At 31.9% G+C, this 25,739-nt stretch overlaps 1 protein-coding gene and 1 long non-coding RNA gene across 2 annotated transcripts; both read right to left on the bottom strand.

The window, feature by feature from the left end:
* Positions 1-467: 467 nt before the first annotated feature.
* On the bottom strand, positions 468-2,640 carry LOC132754110 (uncharacterized). The gene is made up of 4 exons (XR_009629040.1): positions 2,562-2,640; positions 2,090-2,155; positions 1,522-1,581; positions 468-1,391 (listed from the first exon to the last, which is right to left on the bottom strand). It is a non-coding gene; the product is annotated as an uncharacterized LOC132754110 (long non-coding RNA).
* Positions 2,641-4,009: 1,369 nt separating this feature from the next.
* Positions 4,010-17,562, bottom strand: LOC132754108 (platelet endothelial aggregation receptor 1-like). The gene is made up of 4 exons (XM_060744705.1): positions 17,428-17,562; positions 6,821-6,875; positions 4,997-6,658; positions 4,010-4,600 (listed from the first exon to the last, which is right to left on the bottom strand). Exons 3-4 carry the CDS (start codon positions 5,910-5,912, stop codon positions 4,458-4,460), a joined length of 1,059 nt encoding a protein of 352 aa, XP_060600688.1. The 5' UTR covers positions 5,913-6,658; positions 6,821-6,875; positions 17,428-17,562; the 3' UTR covers positions 4,010-4,457.
* Between the last annotated feature and the right edge of the window lie 8,177 nt (positions 17,563-25,739).

Raw genomic sequence — 25,739 nt, 5'->3', positions numbered from 1 at the left:
TTAATTGCGTGATTGTATTTCTTTCATAATTTTGTATTTCGGTATTTTCATTGTATATTTAAACAATTATTTTTTTTGTCAACATACTCCTTATATATGTGATAATGTGTGTAAGTTTTTCTGACTTAGTTGCCATTTTAACTTTGTTATATACAAACTTCTACATTAATCGTAAAATAAATAAATAAATAAATAAATAAATAAATAAATAAATAAATAAATAAATAAATAAATAAATAAAATAAGAAGTATACATTTTTGTCCTTTGTTATTTGATTATATAACATTGATACAATGTGTGTTTCTAAATAATCTTATTATAAATATGACTCAATGGAAAAGATAAAAGAAATCGATTAAATATTCATGACCACTTAAGTTAATACTTGGTAACACTCGACAGCTACTCTTTTGCGACACTTGTCGTAATTATGAGACTTGTTTTAAATGCACTTGTTAGGATAGGGAAGTCATGAAATTAAGCACAGCTTTTTCTATTTTATAAAAAAACATATACATTAAATTGAGTCATGTAAACAACAGCGAAAACTGTTTTTAAGAAGGTTTTTGTTTCCAATCTCAACTTTCTTTGAATTTACTCTAGATATTTGGCAATTATACGAGTCGTAGTTATGGTATCACAAGATGTTGTCGGTCTTGTTTAACATTAATACACTTACATTCTCACCTCTGTAAGTTCCAATCCCACCGGAGACTTTTAGTATGCTAACCGACTAGCTGACGGTACGTCAGTGGTTTTACGCAAATGCACGCTCTTGTCTAAACTTAATATTCAAGATTAAACATTCAAAACATTTTATTTGGCAACGTAGTAATGGCGTTTCTTACTACACAAACATATATTTACAATTACACAATAAAGCTTGTAAACATGACACAATTTTATAGACAATTATTTTAACAGAAAATATGATACATATAACCAAATAGAAGACAAAATGGAAGACATAAAAAGGTTGAACTAATGGCGTATGTGTTTCACTAAGGTATTTCTCAATTTCAAATTTTCTTTATGTAAATGTGGACATCCGTTTTATTGAACTGTTCCGCCTTCAAATGTGCGGACATCAAAATATCAACATGCAGTCAAATGTTTTAAATATTTTTTAAGAAAGTATTTACAATAGTGTTTAACACATAAAATATTAGACAGATATTCATAACTATACAATAAATAATGATTTTGTGTTAAACTTTGATATAATGTCGTCCATTGTTTAAAATTCAAATTGTTACTCTCTTCTCAGTCTGACTCTTTTAATGCAGTTCATAGTTGTTGATGACCATTTCTCTTCGCGTGTTCTTACTGTTATAAATATATCAATGATATCACGTGTCTGGACGAATTTCTCCATATTCATGCTCAGATACTGTAAAGGAACGAAAAGAAAGGACCATGAAACCAACTAAAATGTAGACAAAAAATTATATAAACAGTTAAAATACCAAATAATTTAGGTGTTTACAATACGATAGTCTGAACAATTAATTCACAAATACCTTGAACTCTTCCAAGATCCTCATAGTCAGGTGACTTTAACAAAGTGTCGCTCTTTATTGCTGAAAAATAAACCTTTCTATATACTGATATTTTTGTAATACATCAACGCAACTTAACAGAGTTATTGACTACTAACGGATTATAAAATGTGATTGAGATATACAAGTTACGTTTTGAATACTTGCTACTCATTATCTTTAAAACAACAACAAAAGGAACTTACAATGCCCGAACATTTATCTTGCCTGTACAATTAAAAGACATGAATAACATTTTAACATTGATATAATGCAGCCGCTTGATGAAAGATATTTCATGATGACATAACATTCAGTTAAACAAAAAGCATAAGTTTACATCTTAAATATACATAGCGAAATATTCAAATGAAATAAGAGTCAGTGCGCATTATTAAATATTATCAAGTTAAACGCTTAATAATATTCTAAGTATGTTATGTGATTATAGGTACGACGGAAATTGTTAGTAATAACATACTTTAAATGAAATGCAAAGAAAGATCTGTATAAGTCAATTAAAAGTCTAGAATAAAACAACATGAAATACCTTGTACAATTCCATGCTTACTGGCACTGGCAGCATTTCCTGGATTTCCATATTCTAGTTCAATGCCTGAAAATATTTAAATAATAATGTTACTATTTCATCTCAATTGTTTCCTTTTGAAACTCTGTGGTAAGAACAGATTATGATTTTGATAGGAAATTATTTTATTAAGAACTGACCGTGCAAATTGGAGACTTAAGTGGAGCTGTGGCCTAGTGGTTAATGTGTCTGCCTCTCAATCCAGGGATCATGTGTTCGAGTTCTACTCGGGTTACAACCCGTTTTTATATGACACCAGTACTTGTTGGTTCCAGGAAGCGGACTCCAAAATTATTAATATTAGTGCAAGAACTTGTTGCGCAATCGAGCTTAAAAAGATGTGTTTAAAATAGATATGAAGAGCATAAAAGTTTTGATGAAAAAACATCATCTATCATTTAAAATTAAGATATACATGTATATATATATTTACCAGAGTTTTCATAAACAGGTTCCTTTGTCTTGTAAGTATCATTAACCCTGTAATGTAAATAAAACGTTGGACCTATTTCTTTTTGATCATTTGGCTTGTCATTGATAAATATTAAGTAATCAAAATCTGTTTAGATATATTCATACCAAGACAATATAGTGGATAAGAGTAATTATTAATACGCGGAAATATAAAACGCTTATATAAAATATAATGATGTGTTGCTTTTATTGACATCGTTTTTTTAAAGTACAAATAAAAGTATTTCAGGATTATTTTCCTCCTTTAAATGTTTTTCAAATTCCATAGTACACTTACGTTAAATCAAATATCGTTGGTTATTTTATATAAATGTAGGTTATCAAAAAATTTAATAAATTCGAAGTCAAAAAGGGGGCATAACTAAGAATAAAATAGAGTTACATGTCCTTTAGAAATGCATTTCAATTTAAACATGTAACAAGTCTTCAAAGTGTGGTGCGATCACTTTTGACAAAAAGTGTACTTAGAAAAAATATATAAGGTACATAACTTTATTTATTAAAAATTTATTCTATGATTTTGCTTTTCTGAAAGGTTGTCTCGTATAAAGGAAGTCTAAAGTGAAAAGGTTTAATAGTTTCTGAGAGAATATCCCTTCGCGAAAAAAGGATTATCAGGGCTAGAACTTTGCAAATAAATTATTACTAGCGAAGCCAACGAGAGGGTCTTATATTTCCGATCCTTGAATATCGTTCAGCACGACATATTTTTTTTTGTGTTTGTGGTACTTTAAGTTTTTACTTTTCGGCATTTTTCTAGTTGGATAGTTCCAAATATTCCTACATGTTGCCTTTTTCTGGCCGAAGGCCGGTTTGTTTTAAGTTTGACTTCCTGGAAAAGTTACATGGAAGAACTGAATAGCAAAAGAGTTTTCATTGGTCGTTTTGAAATTACAAAATGAAATATGGAAGTTTCATTCTAAAATAAAAAACAAAGGATAGTTCTAAACTAAAATGTAAAGGATAGTTCTTGCAATTATGAAATAAAATGTAAAGGATAGTTCCAAAATAATTGTACAGGACAGTTTTTTTTTAATTTTCTAGTTAAATTGCTCAAATATTTAAGTTCTGTTTAACAATATTTCTTGCATTAAGATCTCATTATATTTTTAGTGAACAGTTATTTTTACGTACGTAAGAACTTACTGAGTTTATTTTACACAAGATCTAAGTATTATGTACAGAATAAAGAGAATAATATCAGAACTTATCAGTGTTCTATCCTTCAAGATTAATAACCCTACAAGATATTATGACGTCATTGTTATGCAGGCTACACTAGCATTTCTATATGACTTTGCATGGAAAACTTAGAACTTACATATGCAAGTTAACCGGTTTTATTCAACCGAGTATCATTAATTAAGTTACTTCTTGTCAAATTTGTTTGTAGACGTCTTACTTATTATATGAAGGCATCATAACCCCTTATCCCCTTTGAAAAGTCAATTTTATGTGGTTCCGCGATTTGTTTCCCCGTTTAGAGCACACCTTTCTTTAACTTTGGGACCATACGCCACTTTTAGTGGAATGGCACGAAAGTGTCACATTATAGGTTCCTTGGTAACCACCGTAAGAGCACATCTGCAAATGTGGCTTGTAATTTGCACTAGACAGTATTGTACATGAACAAGCTCAGTAACATTATCAAATATACCGTTTTGGACAATGTAGGGATTCCTATTTTCTCTTATTTGACAAAAGTTTAATTTTTTACTCCAAAAGTGGAAATTAAAGGCGAAAACTGTTTAGCATATTTAACATATAACATATTTTTTACAGTTTTTACAACTTTCATGTTCTTTTTGTTCTTTCTTTGACTCGACTTTAATTCAGTTGAATATATTAATAATCTTTACCTTTTTCGATACTTCCGGAGAATCAACGTAACCACAAGTATGATGTTAACAACTAATGACACAGCAAAAAATGTTCCAAGTGAAATTGCAGCTGTAGTTACTGACTGCTCGGAGGAACTTGAGTCTAAAACATCATCATCTGTAAACAACACCATTATCTTAGCGTAGAAATAAAAGAGTGCTACATGGGCACATTTAAAAGTTTAAACATTGTGTAGCTCTATTAATTCATCAAGAGATAAAATATTATTATATGTCTTGCATTAATATGACTGTCACATATATGTACTTTTATTCTGTACATAAATACGTGTATAATTGTTGTAGCAGATACTCTAATAATTTTTATTATTAAAATAACAATCATTATCCTTATTTTCATCATCATTAGCAGCGGCAACAGCAATATCTTCATCATCATCATAACAAATGTACAGTGAAGACATAATATAAAATTAACACATAGCATAGCTAAAAATGAAAAGCATATATATCGATTATATGATAAAACAGAGCTGCTTTGAATTAATCTTACCGGATGTCAGAGGGCAAATATTGTCATTCTTTACTTTCATTTTGCAACCGTTTGTACATATGCCGTCGTCTTGCTTACAAATTGTATCGTTGCAATAAACAGAACATTTTTCAGAACACTGTAAACCATGGAAACCATCTACGCATCCATAAAGACACTTTCCATTACTTTGCTGACATAAACTTCCGCCTGTTGTTTGAATGTTGCATGTAGAGGCACATGCACAATTGCAACTTTCACCATAAAAGTTATCTTTGCAACCGCCACAAAGACCTGTTTCGAAATGACAGGATTTTAGACAGTTTTGAGGACATTGTTTGTCACATTGGTCATTGAAGTATCCAGACTTACATTGTTTACACCTTGTATCTGACAAACATGTGATACAGTTGGTATTATTTATACAACATCTGTCACCAGAATAATTGAAGACACAGCCACCAGAACACGTCCCTGTATCTCTGTCACATACACCGTTCAAACAGTTAGATGGGCATGTCACAGAGCAAAATGAACCAAAAAAGCCAGGACGACATCTATCACATTTCTCTCCATCAAAGTTGACACGACAGCTTATACATTTACCAGAGTCTTTTAAGCAGCCTTTCTCGTCACAGTTATTTGGACAGTCACTACGGCACGATTCTCCATATTTGCCAGGTTTACATTGATTGCATTGTCCTCCTACAAAGCTGTCAAGACATCCATATGAGCATTCACCATTACTTTTCTCGCATTGCTGATTTTTACAGCCTACAGAACAAGACATGTTACAGTAGTGTCCATACCAGCCGGTTGAACAGACGTCACATTTATCACCAATAATCGTGTCTGAAGTACATCCGTCTGTACAATCTCCGGAATCTTTTTCACATACGTTATATTTACATCGTGCAGGACATTGTTGATAGCACATATTTCCATAATTCCCGGGTTCGCATTTGTCACATCTTACTCCAGCAAAATTCGGAGAACAATGACAGTTTCCAGTAAGTATATCGCAAGTGTTTGATATACAACCAGCCGAACAACTGTTGTCGCATGTCGATCCATAAAAACCAGTTATACACAGAGAGCAACTATTATAGGACGAACATCGTATACAATTATCTCGACATTTGTATGTACAGTCGTTCAACAAAGGGAGGTTAATGTTGTCATTATGGTAACCCTTATAATAACCATCCTTACACGGTCCACAAACCGTATTCGACAAACACGTGACACAGTTACTTGGACATAAACTATTACAAATGTTACTGGTATCGTAATATCCGTCCTTACATGATGCGCATTGACCGTTATTACAATTACAATTTTCAGGACAAATACGATTACTACAATCATTTCGACCATTGTCGTTATTATATCCCTCCTTACATGATGTACACGTGGTTCCTGACGTGCATGATTAACATCCGGGTAAATACCTTGATGTGCAGTCTTTAGCAGAGCCTGGGTAATAGCCATCATAACACTCCGTACACGTATCTCTATTTTCATAGCACTTTGTACAATTGTGTGTACATAGTTGGGTGCACCGAGCACCTCTATAACCATCAATACAGCCTAGATAACATTCGTCAGAGGAAAAGTGGTTTCCTGGTCCACATTTTCTATCTAAACAGCATGCACAATCTACTTTACATTGTTCATCAATCACTATAATGGGAAAGAAAAACAATATTTCGTTAATACAAACAACACGTACGTTACTCATGTGCCTTTCTTTTAACTTGAATTATGTATACGTTGTCAATTAACAAAGACAACTATCACATTTAATTTACTATCTGTAATTAAGACTGATGTAAATATAGTTACCTCCTTCTACCTGGTTGTTGCTAACATTTAACCATATACACCATACGAGCAATATCTGAAATATATATAATGCAAAAGATCACAAGCAGCATTGATGTCATTTTAGCGCCACTCACTGCGCATGCGCGAGATTATTTTGGATAACATATTATTATAAACAAATTATGAATATAGCAACATATAATGATTGATGTACTTAGTGAGTTTTGTAAACTGTAGCTACATTTCGTACTGTATAAATCGATATAGGAATTCTCACAAAAAAGCCTATGCTACTTTACCTGTCACAAATTAAAGTGATTTAATATTCTTAAACCCACATTAACTTCCTTTAGGTACATTTATATTGTATTCATCAATGCTGCAAGTATTTGATATTTTCAAATAAAGCCAAAGCTATATTTAGTAATGATCATGTATTGTGATTTCAATCACAGACACTTGGCTTGTTGACACCGGCCTGTTCCGCTCCTGTATATTAAAAACTAAAAACCAATATTTTGTACAAGAGCTATTTTTAATTGCTTAACGTTTTGTTCATATAAGTATGACACGGTCTAGTGTTTCTAACATGGTAACAAGTTTGAAAAAAGTTTCATATCGTTTAAAACAGTATCACATGGTAACAAGTTTGAAAAAAGTTTCATATCGTATAAAACAGTCTATTTTTAACACACGCTTCAATTTTCTGAAGATACCAAACCTCGAAATGTAAGCATAACAGACCTATATGAATTGAATGCATTTATATTATTGCATGCCATTTCTTTTTAGTGTTAATTAGTAGAGGTAAATATTCTTTTAATTAATAAATACATGCATATGTTATTACTATCTAATGTACCTTTCTTTCAAACAGCATTATTCACAACATATCACGTGTTTGTTAACGAAATCATAACGAATTAGCTAGCATACAGAAAAACACAAAACTTGGTAGTAATCAGTGCCGAATGATACGGCATCATCATCTCTCGCACGTGCCCATGATTTATCTATATTATCGAGAGCGGATTCAAGGTAATCAAAATAAAATATATTTTATTCTGGTTGCAATAATTATTTTACAGGAAGTGCTTAAAAATCCATTTCATATAACTATGCTGAGTGCTAATCAACTGCAATATTTACGTGGTTATTAGATTGGCTGGATGAAATTCAAGTGATGCGAAAAGAATGCGCTTGTTTTTATTTTGCATAGAATTTTGGCTGGATCTCGGCATGAAATGAAAGCCGTACACCATTCAGTTCCTTACACATCACAAATTATGATATTTAAGGGAATTTTGTTAACGTTGTCAAAATAGCGGAAAACAAGTTTTATGTTTAAGACCGGTAATAATATGCAAAATTATTCTGGCATAAATTTATCCGCGGTGTATACAAGTTCGAAACAAGTCGGGAAGTCACTCACATAACTCCAAGTGTCTGTCGTCTCAATGATATTATATAATTAAAAAATAACTAACATTGAGTAAATTGCATGATGTTGAAATTAAATCTTCTATCTCACATAGCAATATGCTGCAATTATTTTTTATTTTTAATTGGTCATAACAAAAATGCAAAAGTTTTTCATGTAAGATTTATTTGTTATTTTACTCAATCAAAGATTTCGACAGCAGTAAAAATAATTAATTATATATCTGTTATATACATGTATTTTAAACCAACTGAACATTGAATCTTTAAAAATATTTGAAGAATACTATTCCGCTGATTATAAAAATACTATTATCAAAAAGATACTTATAGTATATATCATTATCTTAATGTGACATTATGCCCATCCAAGTGTATAAATAAGTGAACAGGTGAAAGTCAAAATAAGTTTTCATTTTGCCATAATTCCTTTTATGACAATATAAACGATTATTGTCCCCCGCCTTTTCGAAGAAAAAAGGGGGATATAGAAATAGGCTCCGTCCGTCTGTCCATCCGTCTGTCCGTCCGTCCGTCACACTTTCGTGTCCGGTCCATAACTTTGTCAATTATCAAAGGAATCTGAAATAACTTGGCACAAATGTTTGTTATAATAAGACGATGTGTCATGCGCAACAACCAGACCCCTACCTCAAAGGTCAAGGTCGCACTTGCTCATTCAAAGTCAACATTGTATATTTGATGGTATATGCCGTGTCCGGTCTATAACTTTCTTATCTTTGAAGGGATTTTGTAAATACTTGCCACATTTGTTCTTAATTATGAGACGATGTGTCATGCGGAGGACTCGGTCACCTACCTCAAAGGTCAAGGTCACACTTGGAGGTCAAATGTTAATATAGTGTATTAAAGGGTATATTTTGTGTTCGGTCCATAATTTTTTCATTTATCAAAGAAATCTGAAATAACTTGGCACAAATGTTTGTTATAATAAGAAGATGTGTCATGCGCATTAACCCCACCCCTACCTCCAGGGTCAAGGTGGTACTTGCTCATTCAAGGTCAACATTGTCTATTTGGTCCATAATTTTCTTATCTTTGAAGGGATTTTGTAAATACTTGCCACAATTGTTTTACAATAACGAGACGATGTGACATGCGCAACAACCGGTCACCTACCTCCAATATCAAGGTCACACTTGGAGGTCAAAGATTAACATAGTCTTTTACAAGGTAATTTTGTGTCCAGTCCATAAATTTTTCATAGATCAAAGGACTTTGTAAATACGTAAATTCTTGCCACAAATAGTCACTATAATAAGACAATGTGTCTTGCGCAACACCCGCATCCCTACCTCCAAGTTCAAAGTCACACTTAGAGGTCAAAAGCTAACATAGCCTTTTTAGGGTATATTTTGTGTCTGATCTAGAACTTCTTCAGGATTTGGAAATAACTAGGCACAAATAGTCACAATGATAAGATGATATGTCATGCATAACACATGTATCCCTACCTCCAAGGTCAAGGTCACACATAGAGGTAAAAGATTTACATAGTCTGTTATAGGGTGTATTTTGTGTCCAGTCCATAATCTGGGATTCTAAAAATTCTCACAATAATAAGATGATACATGGGTCCCTACCTCCAAGGACACACTTAAAGGTCAAGATTGACATAGTCTGTTATAGGATATATTTTGTGTCTGATGTATAACTTCTACATTGTTATAGGGATTTTGAAAATACTTGGCACAAATAGTAATATTTATAAGACGATATGTCATGCACAACACCTGCACCCCTACCTCCAAGGTCAAGGTCACACTTAGAGGTCAAAGGTTAACATGATAGAATTTTAAATTCCGTGTTTCATTTTACTAGTATTTCTTTAATAAATTTATTGTTGGATTTTGCAGATCTGGCATTGATCATAATTTGGGACTGAAAGTCCTGAAATCCATACCTCAATCATTTGAAATAGCACAATTTTATGCTTTATATAAAACTTCCCCGAGGCGGGGGACGTTGGTAACTCTGTTACAAATTCTTGTTTCACATTAACAATGGATGCAAACATTGTTTTTCGTAAATATCCATGAGAATTTACCTGTAACGTTCAGTTCATAAAAAGAGTGGGACAGTCTTTTTATATTTTAGGCATATTTTAATTCTATCCAAAACATTTTCCAATATGAACTGTTGGTCAATTAACATTTTAACAGTCAATATTTTGAAATATATAGTCAGTTAAGCTCATTTTGAAAATATGAGCATAATGTCACTTTCACTATAATTAAATATGGTCAAATTCTCTTAAATGGCTAAGTAGCAATAAGGAGGAAGACAACAAGTGAATACGGAAGCACACAGTGGAAATGCCGATTTTTTTATTGTCCTATATCGTGGCTATGAGATATAAAAAAACACAAAAAAACGTGTACATGTACTTGTATTCAAAGTGAGTATCCATGAAAGTTGTCAATCGTTCTTATGTTCCGTGTTACATGTATAATCTTAAATTATGTGGATCATATAATATCTAAATTTGTTTGTTAGTAAGAAAATAGTTGAATACAAATCCTCAATTATTCAGCTGCCAGAGACATTATGTTTGACCGTGGCTGAATGATTCAAAACGTAAGAATTTTAAATGGTAAAGTTTATATTTACATTATTGGTAAATTACAAAACATTTAAAGATCTATGTCAAGAGAAAACTGGTCAAATGATTTTAAAATTCTTTGTAAAATTACTAAGTTATTTTATGCATTCATATGTCTTTATTAGTTTAAACGAATTTTGATTTGCCAAAAATCTGAGTTGTCTTACTTAAATATATTTAATATTTAACAGACACAACTTCGTAGTGAAATATTTGCTATGTGACAACAGAATAAATGACAATATTTGGCACATATATAATTGTTTTAAGAGTAAAAGATCAAGATAAATTATGAGAATGACATATCATGTAACTTTGGTAGACAGTGCTTGCCTTAATCATATATGGGACTTCGAACACATCTGTAAGATCGTTGACATTTATCATCGTGAAGGTTGGATCGAGTCAATCACATTATCGCATTACCTCCCTTGGATCAAATTTCCATTTACGTTTAATTCACAGTATATAACGATTTGTACCCCAACCGGATCTTGTGAGAAGATCTCAGTTTCGTAAAAACAGGCGGGATGACCCATAAAACTTTTTAAGACGGCTTGCATTTAATCTGTGAAGCAATGTAAACATTTGAATCTTAAATAGGAAATAGTTAATATATACACGCCCGGCAAATTGTCGCACCACTTCAAAATTGTGGTGTACGGTAAAACAAGCGAACGGCATTTCCGAGATAGAGCGGAAGGCCGATTTAAACGGATAATTGAAAGTGTTGTTTATGAATTTGGCTTGTTATTCACTAAAATTGTATTTTTTCGAAAAACGGAAAATGTAGTTCCGTGTAGGATTGATTAAGGCTTCCAATGATCTAAGCTGTTACAAAAATAAAATTATATCAAGCCTGGGAGAACCTTTCCCCCTGACGAAGTAAACGACGATTTGTTAGATATCAAACTTCAAACCATAAAAACGCTCTACCCTTAGGATTGTTTGAAAAAGTGTTTTACAAAAATATTAACCCGTAACAAGAGCTAGTCTTTCGTGCAAAATAAACTACTCTTGGTTGATTTCTTATATTTGTATATCGATTTTTTTTTTCGAAAGTAGTGGAGCCAAATGACAAGAGATGGAGCGAAAGGTCGGTTGTTGGGCGCAAGGCGACATTAAGTTAGTGTAAAGAGCATAGTATACGAATTTCTATAAATAAAATCGTTCAAAGTTAAAATAGACGTACTAAAATGTGAAGCCGAGAAATGTGATAAGATATTAAATTATTTCTACTACTAGTATAACTAGGTCGTTCAATTAATAATAATTTTAGTCCATACACCGACTGAAAACTGTTTCTTTATTACGTTCAATTTGTTCATAGATACTGTGAATAAACGAACATAATTTTAGAGATATTTTTTAACTTATTTTTTTTGCTTTAATTAACCAAGATTTGTACTGACAATATGCAGTGTTTTATTATAAAAGTGAACATTTCCATTTATACTTTGAGAGCAAAATGGAACTTAACAACAATGCTAAATAAGAAAGAAAGTATCTTGAAACATAACTGAAACACTAATAAATCCCCTTCCCCGGGTCTCGTATACCCTTCCCCTATGCCCCTTTATTTTGTGAGCCTGTTAAGCAGTCATTTATCTTTGTTTTCCTTGTCGGTTTTTATGATTTCTTTTTATGTTTCATTTTATAATTAGTAATTGACCTGTCCGTGCTCCGCATGGCGCCCTGACCTGTTTTTTTTTTTGCTTGAGGGCCTCCTGAGCTCCTTGGCCACGGTTCTTGTTGCTGGGTCGCGTAGGTGTTTCGTTCATCGAACGCCGCCTTTCTTCTTGTTTATCATATTTTATATCCTTAGAACGACTGACACTTTGTCAACCATTTTCATAGAGATTCCCCACCTTACAAAAGTATTTATATTTCATGAAAACGTGGCTTATTTGTGTTTGATCTGAACATGTACGTTAGAGCTATTAATTACAGAAAGTCATAGTAAAATGAACTCGGTAGTAGTGATCCATTTTATGTGCCCAATGTATTGCATAATTGTGTCTCTGTTCTGCACCTTAAATATCTAACATTTCGAAAAACATAACATTTGGCGGGAACAATCGTTTTACATGTACCTACTCGGAAACATTTGTTCGCGGTAGAACTGAAAATATTCGATTTTGTCGAATTTGCACGGACACACGTTTTTAAATGTACATAACCGTGTCAAAAATCATGATTGACCTCGAACTTGTTTTACGCCATATGATTCAATGATCGGGCCTCATTTGGAACATAAATAATGGAATCTATACGGCAGCCATTGGTGACACCTTCGCGATAACAATTATTACGATATAGTCGTTGAAATGATATCATGCTTTATTAATTGTCTTTAAAAGTATATATATCTCAGTCACAACATTTGATCATGTCTATTTTAACTTCCAAAGCTTTTATATATAAATAATCATAGATCACGCTCCTCCCAATATGCCAACTTAATATCGCATTGTGCTCAACATCGAACCTTTCGCTCCTTCTCTTGCCCTTTGGCTCCACTACTTTCGAAAAATATCGATTTACAAATTTGCGAAATCCTTCAGGAGTAATTTATGTTGCACGAAGGACAAGTTCTTATTATGGGTTGATATCTTTCTAATACACTTTTTAAAGAAATCCGAATGGTATGGCATTTTAATGGTTGGTAGGTTCAATATTTTACAAATCGTCGTTCGCTTCGTCAGGGAGAAAAGTTCTCCCGGGCTAAATATAATTTTGTTTTTATTACAGCTTAGATCATTGAAAGCCTAAAACAATCCTACACGGGACTACATTTTCCGTTTTTCGAAAAAATACAATTTAAATGAATAACAAGACAAAAACATAAACAACACTTACAATTATCCGTTGAAATCGGCATTCCGCTCTATCTCGGAAATGCCGTTCGCTCGTTTTACCGCACACCACAATTTTGAAGTGGAGCGACAGTTTGCCTAGTTCTGGCTTCCATAACTTTATATGTCGCTTTTATTTTGACGTTGTGCGATAGTAAAGCTATGGGTCAACCCTATTTGCAAAGTCTACCAGAATTTTTGCAGTTCGTGTGCCGCACATAAAACCTATTAAAATCACCCTTATTAATCAAATTTGGATCAAATAAAAATATGCATTTGATAAATAAATCTATTTTGAATCAATTCATGTTTTGTTTTTAAATGAAACTTCAATGACATTGTGTACCCAACTATTTGTTAGGGAAATATGTAGAGAATGTTTACCAATATGGAGTCTGCTTTCAAATGAAATCTCGCGGGACTTCATGTTTTGGGAATTCTAGCCTCTATTTTTAGTAACGGACCATACTCTATTATTAGTAAGTGTACGTTTTTAAATAAAAACAAACAAATTATAATTCATGAATCATTACTCAAAACAATATAAATCCAACATGTTTTTGGTACAATGTCTGTTATTGAATAAATACACCGTTATTCATAATTGCAGAAGCCATGTTTTCAATTAAAAATAGCATTTTGGTCACGTGTCGCCAAATGTCATGCAAAGGTATCCGAACCTAAATTCCCGCTAGTCACTTGATAATTAGGACAGCAATGGCGGCGAATTTTATGAAATGAGAACCCACTGATTAGCTTTGAGGCATTATTTCATCAATCTAACGTTCTGTGTTCAAAAATATAGACTGAAGTGTCCGAAATATATCTAACTACCTGTGTTAAAATAGCTTTTGTCCAGATCACGCACATTTATTGAATTTCAGCATGACATATATATGTCACGGTTCTGGTTAACTTTCGATACGGGATTGGCTTCAGCGAACAGGTCTAGCAGTACTATAAAACGCTGAAGTCTCTTTAACTACATTTGCCGGGCGTGTTATATATGCATCCATGACCTGCTTCGTTAAATATATGTGCAAAACCGCTGTGCCATTCACTACATATTTTGTTTTTATCTTACACAAGCAGATTTATGCATACAATAGTTTTATTTCACTATAACTCATATCTGAATCTTAACTTTATTGTCCTTACCTCATGTTACCGGACAGACACTTGTGTAGATATCTCTGAATATTGATTAAACATAGTAAATAATAGACGCGAACTTTCTGATAACTGTACCCGCCTTACTAAAACAATTTTAATGATCTGTACCCTACTTGTGTTTTCACTGAACCATAACTTGCTAGTCACTTTTGATGATTTTTATGGGTTTTGTCCTTGGTTCCAAATTTTATCGTGCAGAACATGAAGTTATTGTGCCACAAGATCATGACACATCTTTTAGTTCTATGTAAGTAACTAATGCTGCACATGAATGGAGCTTCTTCATGTTTTCACTGTCTACAGAAATACAAGCATGAAGTAGCTGATGATAACAAAGCTATTCTTCATTTACAAGTAAATGGAATAATATAAAACTAAGCTATAATATAAGTACTATAAACGTTTCTACTATTAGATCAACGGCATTGTTGTTAGTTTTGACGTGATCGTTATATTACGTCACGTTTTAATCTTTTCAAAAGTTATCACAGGAATTTTTGGCAGATTACTTATTTCAACATGTTGAACAACTTTACACCTACCGTTGATTTCAATTGTGCTTTTTAGACACGTTTTTTTATTCTCAAATATGCATTGACTTTCAACTTCTGACATATACGACTAGGATCACTCTTAACAAATTAATTTAAGGAGTTTCCTGCATATTGTTCTTAAATGTTTAAAAGTTAGTTTTCACTCTTACAAGTTTATTTTCACTGATTTGTAAATAATTTAAAGTCCTTCCAGTGTATACATAAGGTAACGTGTTAGTTTTATTTTCACTCAACTTAAAAAGTTTATCATTGGCTAAAGTTATCTGAAGTCTACATGTACATATAAATCCAGTTCATTTCTATAAATTGCCATATACATGTATTTCAGATGGATTTCGATGTATCATTTGTAGATGTATTGAGGGTATTGACAGTAGCTAAGTGTAAACAGTCAAAGCACGCCCATGAAACGCAAAATGAATGTGGGATCTGTGGAACCAAATTTTGATCATAAACGTTTTCTCCGTTACAATACTCAAAAGTCAGGGTACAGATAAAATTTGTAAACTCACAAGTAGGGTTCACAATCACCAGTAAGTAACGTTCAGTTTATGGAATTGACCTCCCTGTTAAAACTTTTAATTTAATGTTCAAAATACAGCAATATTTTTTGCAGATGATTAAATTATCGTTTGTTATTGATAACTTTAGTAGTGTAGTACGATATCAAAATTCAAATGTTTAACCAAATCAACCTTGAAGTAAGACGGATTTTTGTTCGTGTTCAGTGTTGATGACCTGACAGCAGTTCGTGAGTTTCGATTATTTTATAGCCTTAATGCTTACATTTATATTTTGCATAACAAAGATGTTTAATTAAGTTTCTCTTCTAACTATCTAAGTAACTAACTAACTAACTAACTAACTAACTAACTAACTAACTAACTAACTAACTAACTAACTAACTAACTAACCTAACCTAACCTAACGTTCACAGTATCAACATAAATACCAATATAATAAACAAGTAAAGCGGCAGAAAATGGCTGACACTGACATCTTCTCACAAGATCTGGTTGAGGTTCAAATCGTTTATATGCTGTGGAATTTGCACTTATTATTGATATTATGATATACAGGATTTAAAGTATATATAACTTGTATTTATGCGGTAGGATAGCTAATAACCAGTTACAATGATTAAAGACTTGTGATTATTAGATATCAAATCAAGATAACACTAAAATACTGTTTACATTTTATATGCATTTATACAATTTAATATGACAAAATGCATTTTTTTTCAATTTTTAAAACTTGTACATATATAAATAGGATGATTACTTGTATAAGAGATACAGCAGGATAGACAGTGATTATTTGATAAACAATAGTAGTAAATAAGGGGGGAATTGCAACCTCATAATCAGAAGTATTACGCTTATAGCGTTTAGCTTAACTAAACGGAATATCCTTTTTACAAGAAATAGGGTGACATGATGAAAATACTATGTTCTGATGACTGTAACTATCTTTTTCATAAACATTTGAATGCAGGGTACCATTTTCATATTTTCTAATGTTAATATCAACATATGTAATTGTTTCTTTATATAAACAAACAATTTGTTAATTTAATATAGTCATATCAAAATATCGCGGCATGAGAATTCCGTACGACGGAACATATCGGCTAAAATTTTCCAGTAATAAAATGTTGACATCTAATTAAAAATCCATATACACAACATGAACATGTAATAAAGCTTACGACAAACCGATACCATGAATAATGATATCAAGTGTGCATATAGATGGAATAGACTTGAAATAATCTAAAATATTTGAGATTTTGTGGAGGAAATACCTTATCATAATTCAGTCTCTACAAATACCTTCAAACAATTGTTATGTGTTATGCGCCCTATGAAAACATGTCATTTACGGCATTAAACAGTATGTTGAATTCAATACAAACAACATTTAAAAGGATACTGTATATGAAAAGTTAAATCAATTGTTTTAAATGTATCTACGTACCAATTTTAAACTCCACGTCATTGTTCCAAATAAAGGAATAGGAATTATTTATTCTCTAAACAATCCCAACGGAACATTCAATATAACCTCAATTGTTGACAAATAAAAACTTATTTTCCCAAGCAGGAAGTTTAAAGATCTGTTCAAGTGTGTGTGTGTTATAAACAATAAGAGGTTCAAATCATGTCTTATTATCATATCTTAACGGTTGAACGATTATCTATAGTATAATGTTTAAAACACTGAATAAAATAGGCAGGTTATATACTTGATGAACTAACATTTATTGCAATACATCGTTCTTTAAAATCCATTTTAAAATTTTGAAAAAAAAAAAACAAAAAAAAAAACAAAAAAACTTATGTGTTTTCTCATCAACAGAGAATGGCACATGTAAGAAATAGTTAAAAGCCTATGTATAATAGCACCACAATATTTCGTTATTTGTTATTTTATTAAAAATTATGCAGATCATATGGCTTGACACGGTTTAAACTTAGAGTATACTGTAATGTCATGAAGTTTAATTATGTCACTGGCGCGCAATGCAAAAAAAAATATGGATGTACGGAATTCCGTATACATGTATCATTAATATGCGGGTAAATGCGGAAATGTTCGGGATCGTTTATGAATCTGTATTTGACTTATATACGGGAACTTGTTAGTACCATGTCAATACTGAGATTTATAATCACTCCGTATATTGATAAAACGAAAATCAATATTCTTACAACTGCGGATTCTGTTTATAGAAATAGAGAATTAAGATTAATTCCTGAATAACCCATTTCCTATAAGAGGAAATAAATAATATCATCTATCATTTCTTGTTATCATGTTATATTTCCTGAATTTTATTTACGTGTAAATTGCATACTTATAATATATGGTCCGTGAACGTGTAAAACATAGATCTTTTATAGCGTCCGTCGCATGTACAGAACAAAATGACAATATGCATTCAAATATGTCTTTATTTATGTAGAGATATGCAACGCAATACGGTAGTCTAGCTTAAGTAATTTTGGTTCGCTTTTTTGCCTTTTCATTTCTACTTATTTCTAGTTATTGGAATGATATAGAGTTGGAAGGATTTTCAAGTAATAATTTATATCGTAAATTCAGACATTGAAAAGCTTAAAGAAATAGCGCTGATATTGTTATCTCCGGTAAAATGTTTAGTTTAATAATATTTTATTGTATTAATATACACACAATATACAATTTCATTATTTTACAGACATAATCAAGTGTACTTACAAAAGGGTTGGGCTAAAAGTTCTAACAACATTATCGTGGGCCCTTCCCTGAGGTTAGGCAGAAATAAGTTTATACTATTTGAATAAAGTTGTGTGATATCAAATAATTATCAATTTTCAGGAACAAATTTTCAGGAACTAATTTTAGCAAATGTTTTATATGTAAATATAAATAAATCAAATGAACAATTAATAGAGATAAAAATATATCAAAAATTAGAAATATAGATAAGCACTATAATAAAATTATGATACTAAGAATGATTAAATTTAGTTATTTAATTATCTTAAATGTATAAAGTATAAGTTTCAAAAGTCAATAATGTTCCATTTAAAGTTATTTATGGCTTTTGAATTAAGTGATCTAAGTATCAAATGTTAAGAAAAAGGAATAAATAATAGAATGAAATAATAAAATTTTTGCATTAGTTACAAAAACTGCAAAATAATAATAATAATAAATAAATAAATACGAAGATATTCACCGCACAAAACCCTGTTTAATCTTAAAGTACTGTTTCAGCAGTAGAATGATTAGATTTTATTCAATTAAATCTCTTGCTTGATTTAATAAAAGTCTGTATTTCTTTAAAAAGAATTTCATTTTCGGATTCAGATCGCCCTTCTATTTTTATACACTATGAGGATGAAAAAGATCTTGTATTTAAAAACAATGTTCGTTTTTGTTCACTGTATAATTTGCATTAAAAAATAGTGTTCTGAATTTTCAATGTGTGCTCCACATATACAAAATTTTGATTGTAATATAGATCCGAATTAAGGTTACTTCAGTTGTTTCTTAAACGAGTATAATGTACAGTAGAGAATTGTTCACCTTTAATGAAAAATGAAGGGACCGATGGGGATTTAAATATTTTTTTAATGTTTGCTTAAAAGGAATGGAGGATTCTGATTCACGTATATTAATTGAAAGTTTATTCCATAGTTGTAGTGCTGAAGGTAAAACGGATTTCGAATAAATTCCTGTTCTTCTGACAATTGATGCGTAGTCTAAATTGTTTCTTAAAGAATATGGGTTTCCATGTGCATATTGTACAGATGGGGGAAATAATTGCATTAAATAAAGTTGTAGAAATTGTTTTTGCCTTTGTATATCAAAAGAAATGTTTGAATATGTCTCCTATCTGAAAGCGAAATCCAGCCTATTTCTGTTAATAATTTTTGTATAGTAACGGATCTTGTCAATCCTGTAACAACACGGGCAGCTTCATATTGAATTTTTCTAATGTTTCTTTCTCGTATTGCGAACAACAGGAATAATGTTAAATCATTTAAAAAGTAAAAATATACATAACAGGATTATCTGGTTTAAGTTTCACAATTATTTCTTTAATAAAACTTCTGACATTTATTATCTGCATTTTATTTATGGGGAGAATACTCACCAATTGCAAATTTGATAGATATATATTTATTCAACTGTTTGCAAAATGATAATTATAGAACATTTTAAGTCAAAAGACATGGTAATAATCTCAGGTGATTGTAATGCAAATACATCATGAAAACATGACTACATATTATAATCAATTAGTGCCAGACATCGACTCCGATAATATTTATGTTGATACATACTTGCCAAGATTTTCAATAGATAAGGGGAGTAACTGATATGGTAATAAAATAAAAGACATGAGCAAAGTTCACCGTAGGGAACGTGTTACAGTATCGCGTTTTTCGGTTACAGTATAGAATTTTCAAGATGGAGGATTATTTATGGGAAGAGATGTAGGTGATTTTTATTCAGGTCCATACTACTAGTAGTTTAGTTTCTAAAAGATGTTTTTGTGCTTTGCTTGTAAGGAACAGAATCCGGTATCTAGTCATATATTTCTTCAGACCCTGCACCGCAGATTTATCTCTATATTGTCTCATAAATGTGCAGATTTGAAGGTTTAAAAATTTGAATCGAGAGACCAACGCATTTTTTCCTCATTCCGACATTATTTAAGCATGCCTAGAAAAAGTAAATCTACAAAACGTTAGTCCTTTGTGTTTAGAAACGTTTATAAAAGTAAATGACCAGTTGAACCTATTTTCCTGTTGGTAAAATGAGTTTGAAAAAATAAACAATGTTACAGTATAGAGCGAGGTTAATTTTGAAGGGTTACAGCATAGACCTAGCGACTTCGATCCAATTTTGTTACAGTTTATACCCAGATTTCGGTTACAGTTTAGATACTTGCCAAATTTCAAACAAAGTTCGTGTATCCATTATTTTTATGAAATAACTCATACCTTTCTATTTAATACATTCTTGAAAGGTTGTATTACTTTTTTTCTTCAGCAGAAAAGTTATAGTTTGCTATTTTTCTTACTTTAAGTTTCAGATTGAGACTTTTTGCAGAATAAGTAATGTCCTAAGTAAGGACTGTTTTCACGACAACAACAGTAACTTTTATCGAATTGTATTGAGAGAAGAATGATTATTGCTTGATTTCATTACACATTATATAATGCCTATTAGTAATAAAATAGAGAAAAAAGAATCCTTAACAGAAGTCCAACACGGAAAACATGAAAATGTTGCAGAATCAGTTTGATTAAACTTGTTCATGGACGGTAGTGGTAACTGCAAGCTACCGTCTACGCCTCGTATAGCACCGGTTTCAGCAGAATTCACATTAAACATGAACTGGTACACTTTAGATTTTTTAACATCTGTGGATGTGTTCATATGACGGTTATCATGGAACCTTCAATGTGACACGTTATTGCCATTCTATGAAAAGCGGCATATTACCCCCAGGTTAAAAATTTCGTGTGTCCTAAACGAGAATACAATGAGTGAAACTAAATAAAATGAAATCGGAGGTTATGAAGCCTGCATACCATAGATAAGCTGTCAAACGACACAATTAACAAGCAGGCAATACCCTAATAATGATTAAACAGTATTTAAGTGAGCAATATTTCAACCATAACTTTTATTTTAAGTTGGAATTTCCATCTGCAATAATGAATTTTGTAAGTATTTAAAAAGGGTTTGTTACGTTTGGCTTTCTTGGATTTTAAGTTTCAACGACACTGAGGTCATGTGAAAACATTCCTGCTTTAGTGTAAAGAAAGACCCTAGATACCCTTTGTGAAACATTTCAGACACAGGCGGGCACCTGACTAGAACCACCGACCTTCCGTAAATTAGCTTGATAGATTCCTCACATACAAAGAATCCAAAGTCATGATTGGATTTCAACTACAGCAGTAAATGAAAGATAATTTGAAGTCGAAGGCCTTATCCCGACTCTGTCACTATTATGTACCTCCATCAGGCTCACTAGAGAAGATATTGTAATTGTCTGACCTTAATTAATACTCTATATTTTTCAATATTATTTCATGAAAACTGCTATACAGAATGTCTGAAATAAGAAAAAAACGAGTTTTAATTTAATAATGACAAAATAATCGTAAATTCAACAAAGAAGCATTCGAAATGACGCCATGATCATGATTTGATTTGAATGCTTTTGGTTCGAGACGAGAAGGGTCTTTAAACATTGCCTTTTTCAAAATCTGTATCCCCGATTGCAACCGAAACCATTTGAACAACTAATAGGTAGAAAGTCATGTAAATTTCATCACATTAAGTCAAGTAGTTACTGAGCGGATGAGATTGAACACACATGTGTACGACAGACGGACGAATAGCCATCGGGCCAATAAGCTCACAGAGATTTAAAAGTCTATGTAACATCCATACATTTTACCTAGTATATATAGAAAATATCGAAGTCTAAACTGTAACCGAAATCTAAGTATAAACTGTAACAAAATCGGATAACAGTCGCTAGGTCTATGCTGTAACCTTGCACAAATCACCTCGCTCTATACTGTAACATTGTTTATTTTTTTCAAACGCATTTAACGAACAGGAAAATAGTTTCAACTGGTCATTTACTTTTATAAACGTTTCCTAACATAAAGGACTAACGTTTTGCAGATTTACTTTTTTTAGGCATGCATAAATAATGTCGAAATTGGAAGAAAAATGGTTTGGTCTCTCGATTCAAATTTTCAAAACTGTCAAATCTGCATATTTATTGAGACAATATAACGATAAATCTGCGGTGCAGAGTTTGAAGAAATATATGACTAGATACTGGATTCTGTTCCTTACAAGCAAAGCACAAAAACATCTTTTATAAACTAAACTACTTGTAGTATGGACCGGAATAAAAATCACCTACCTGTCCTCCCAACAAATAATCCTCCATCTTTAAAATTCTATACTGTAACCGAAAAACGCGATACTGTAACACGTTCCCTACGGTGAAGTTACTTCCCTTAAAATGGCAAACGGTCGCTTTGGAAATAGGTTTTTTATTATAATGGTGATAGCTTGCTACAATATTAATTATTGTGTGAAAGATTTTGAAATGAAAAACAATTTTCATGTCTTTAATTTTAATGAATTTAGCGATAATGATGCTTTAAACGCAAATAGATCCAAAGTATTTAATTATGAGTATATCAATTATAGCGACATTGATACAGAACTATATCGTTCTGTAATAATAGCAAAATAGCCTGTTTTAAATGATATATAAATAAAATGTGATGAAAATAATGTAAACTATGGTGGCTGATTTATGCCATTCATGTTTTCGTTCTGCGATCCTGCCAAGCGAAAACTTGAAAATTAAAAAGTTTAAAAAGCGGGGGCGTGAAGCGAAACCATGGGTATTAGCTGAGCGCGTGCAAAAAGTTGGATATTTAATTGTAATACAGAAGGGCGGGGACGCGAACTTTTTATTATCATTAGACGCTAATAAGCATGCTGACTTTCGCGCCTCCGCAAAATCATTTTTAAAAAGCTTTTCCATCCGCGCCCTCACTAAAGAACAAAACCCATGACAAAACCAACATAGTGCTTTTGAGAACAGCGTGTATCCAGACCAGCCTGCACATCCGGACAGTCTGAGTAGGATCCATGATGTTCGCTATCAGTTTCTCTTCTCGTAATAGGGTTTGTAAGCAAACAACATGGAGACTGATCAGACTGCGCGGATGCGCAGGCTGGTCTAGATCCATGCTGGCCGCAAACACACTATGTTGGTTTTGTCATGGCGCGGCTCCGTGACATGACATTTCCAACATTTTGGTCAAATGACGTAATCGTAGAAACGTTTGCCAATTTTTTCTCTAATTATACGACAGGCGCTTCAAAACTGTCAATTGTCAACTGTCCTGTCCAATCAAGACTTTGCAGTTTTTAGACACTGCGCACATCAGTTGAAACTGAGCAAAAAATATTTGTTACTGCACTAAAATATCACAATTGTTCACCAAATGATGCCGTTTCCCATTGTTTAAAGATAAGGGTAGGAAAGACTCACTTTAACAGCATAAATTTGATGTACAAACTGCGACGATAAACTTGTTCTGGTATACTTGAACCTCTGACAGAACACTCTTTGAATCGTATATTAAGTACCAAGACAAAACATTTTTAAGGAAAACTTTGAGTTGGCAAATCTCATTTCATCTATTTAAACGGACAGAAAAAAAACGTTCAGGGCTTACTTTACTTGAACTAATTAAAACAATAATTACATGTATTCTTTTAATTGTTATTTATTTTCAAGTGATGATATTTTTCAAGTATTTTCTTTTTATTATAGCATGTCGTGGATGATATGTATAAAAAAATTACTTAAAATAGAGAAAAGTTAAAACATTAGTTATACTTTTACATCCTGAGAAAAATTGGACCTTTTGATTATCTGTTGTATAAACATAATTTCCTTACTAGGCAGGGAAACTTAACACATTACTATGATATAGACTAACTTAGAACTCAAAAGATTTAAGTTAATCTATGTCATTCATTCACTGGTAAAATTGAATGGCAAATGGCCCATCAGAATGTTGCTGGGGTTCTAACCGGTAGGGGACTTATGAATTGCTTGCAATTCTATGATAATTGCTTGTTTTTCTATCAGTTACGAACTACCGAGTATTTGTTTACTTTTAATAAAAAATTAATAAACTAAATAGAACCAGGGAAATTATCACTCATATGTAATTGTGTTACGGAAGCACTTCAATTGACACAATTTTTAAGGGTATGGAATGTGGGCTTAAACGCTTGAACTTTTGGGAAATTCTGCCCTTGTTTTTATAAAAAAGGTTGGGGAAAACAAAAATTTTCCCTTTAAAAATTAAACAACTTTAAAACATAAAGAAAGAAAGGCATACTTAAAAGACCCATACTTTTTTTCCAAAATTTAATAAGGAAATATATTTGAAAGAAAATATTTAAAAGGGTTTGTTTAAAAGGAAGTAAATTATACATTGGGCATACAATCCCATAAATTGCCATACAAAGTAAAATTTGGGCCAAAATTGTCACTAGCTTTTTGGGCCACCCCTTAGAAATATGGTTTGATTTTTTACTTTGTCAATATTTTGCGTTGTTATTTAAAAATGTAAATGTCAATTCTTGTAATAGTTTATGCTGATAAGGGAAAGTATTTTTTTTGTGGCCTACGTATTATTTTATGATTCTGTAAATGTCATAAATCTGTATTGTGAATCTTATTCTTAAAAGCACATTTCTTGATTTAAAGACAATAACTGCGCTAAAAGGATAAATTTTCACAGCAATGATAACTATAAGCTGTAATTTCCTTTGTTTTGCGCAGTAGAACGCGTGTGTGTCATTTTCATTAAAGGGCCTGTTTCCCATACCTTAATGGAAATACTTATCATGCTTCAAATATTGTTGTTGTTAATGTTTATACGTGAAGTATGCTATATATGTATATGATCATACACCGACGTGAGAGAAAACATCATTGTATACATTGTAAGTGTTTTTGTACATATCAATTTCTTGAGCCTGGCGATTTTCCCGCAATCTTTTATTCAAATTAAAATGTTGAATTTTATTGAAGCATATGCCGTTGGGGGGATAGTTTGCAGTTACAACTACCTTCCATGAACAGTCTGAATCAAACAAGCAAACATTTTCAATTTTGATGTTTTGAATGTTCTTAAGGGAGTTTTTCTCTATTCTTTGTTGGA

This window comes from Ruditapes philippinarum, unplaced genomic scaffold (genome assembly GCF_026571515.1).
Source record: "Ruditapes philippinarum isolate M1 unplaced genomic scaffold, ASM2657151v2 ctg13101_1_1_1_1, whole genome shotgun sequence".
Taxonomy (NCBI): Eukaryota; Metazoa; Mollusca; class Bivalvia; order Venerida; family Veneridae; genus Ruditapes; species Ruditapes philippinarum.
This window is presented reverse-complemented; position numbering and strand designations above follow the sequence as displayed.

Excerpts from the sequence above, each read along its gene's own strand:
- LOC132754108 (XM_060744705.1), bottom strand. The coding sequence starts at position 5,912 with ATGTGCTATCAACAATGTCCTGCACGATGTAAATATAACGTATGTGAA. Across the intron at positions 4,601-4,996 it reads TATTTGCCCTCTGACATCCG|ATGATGATGTTTTAGACTCA; the intron begins GTAAGATTAATT and ends TGTTGTTTACAG.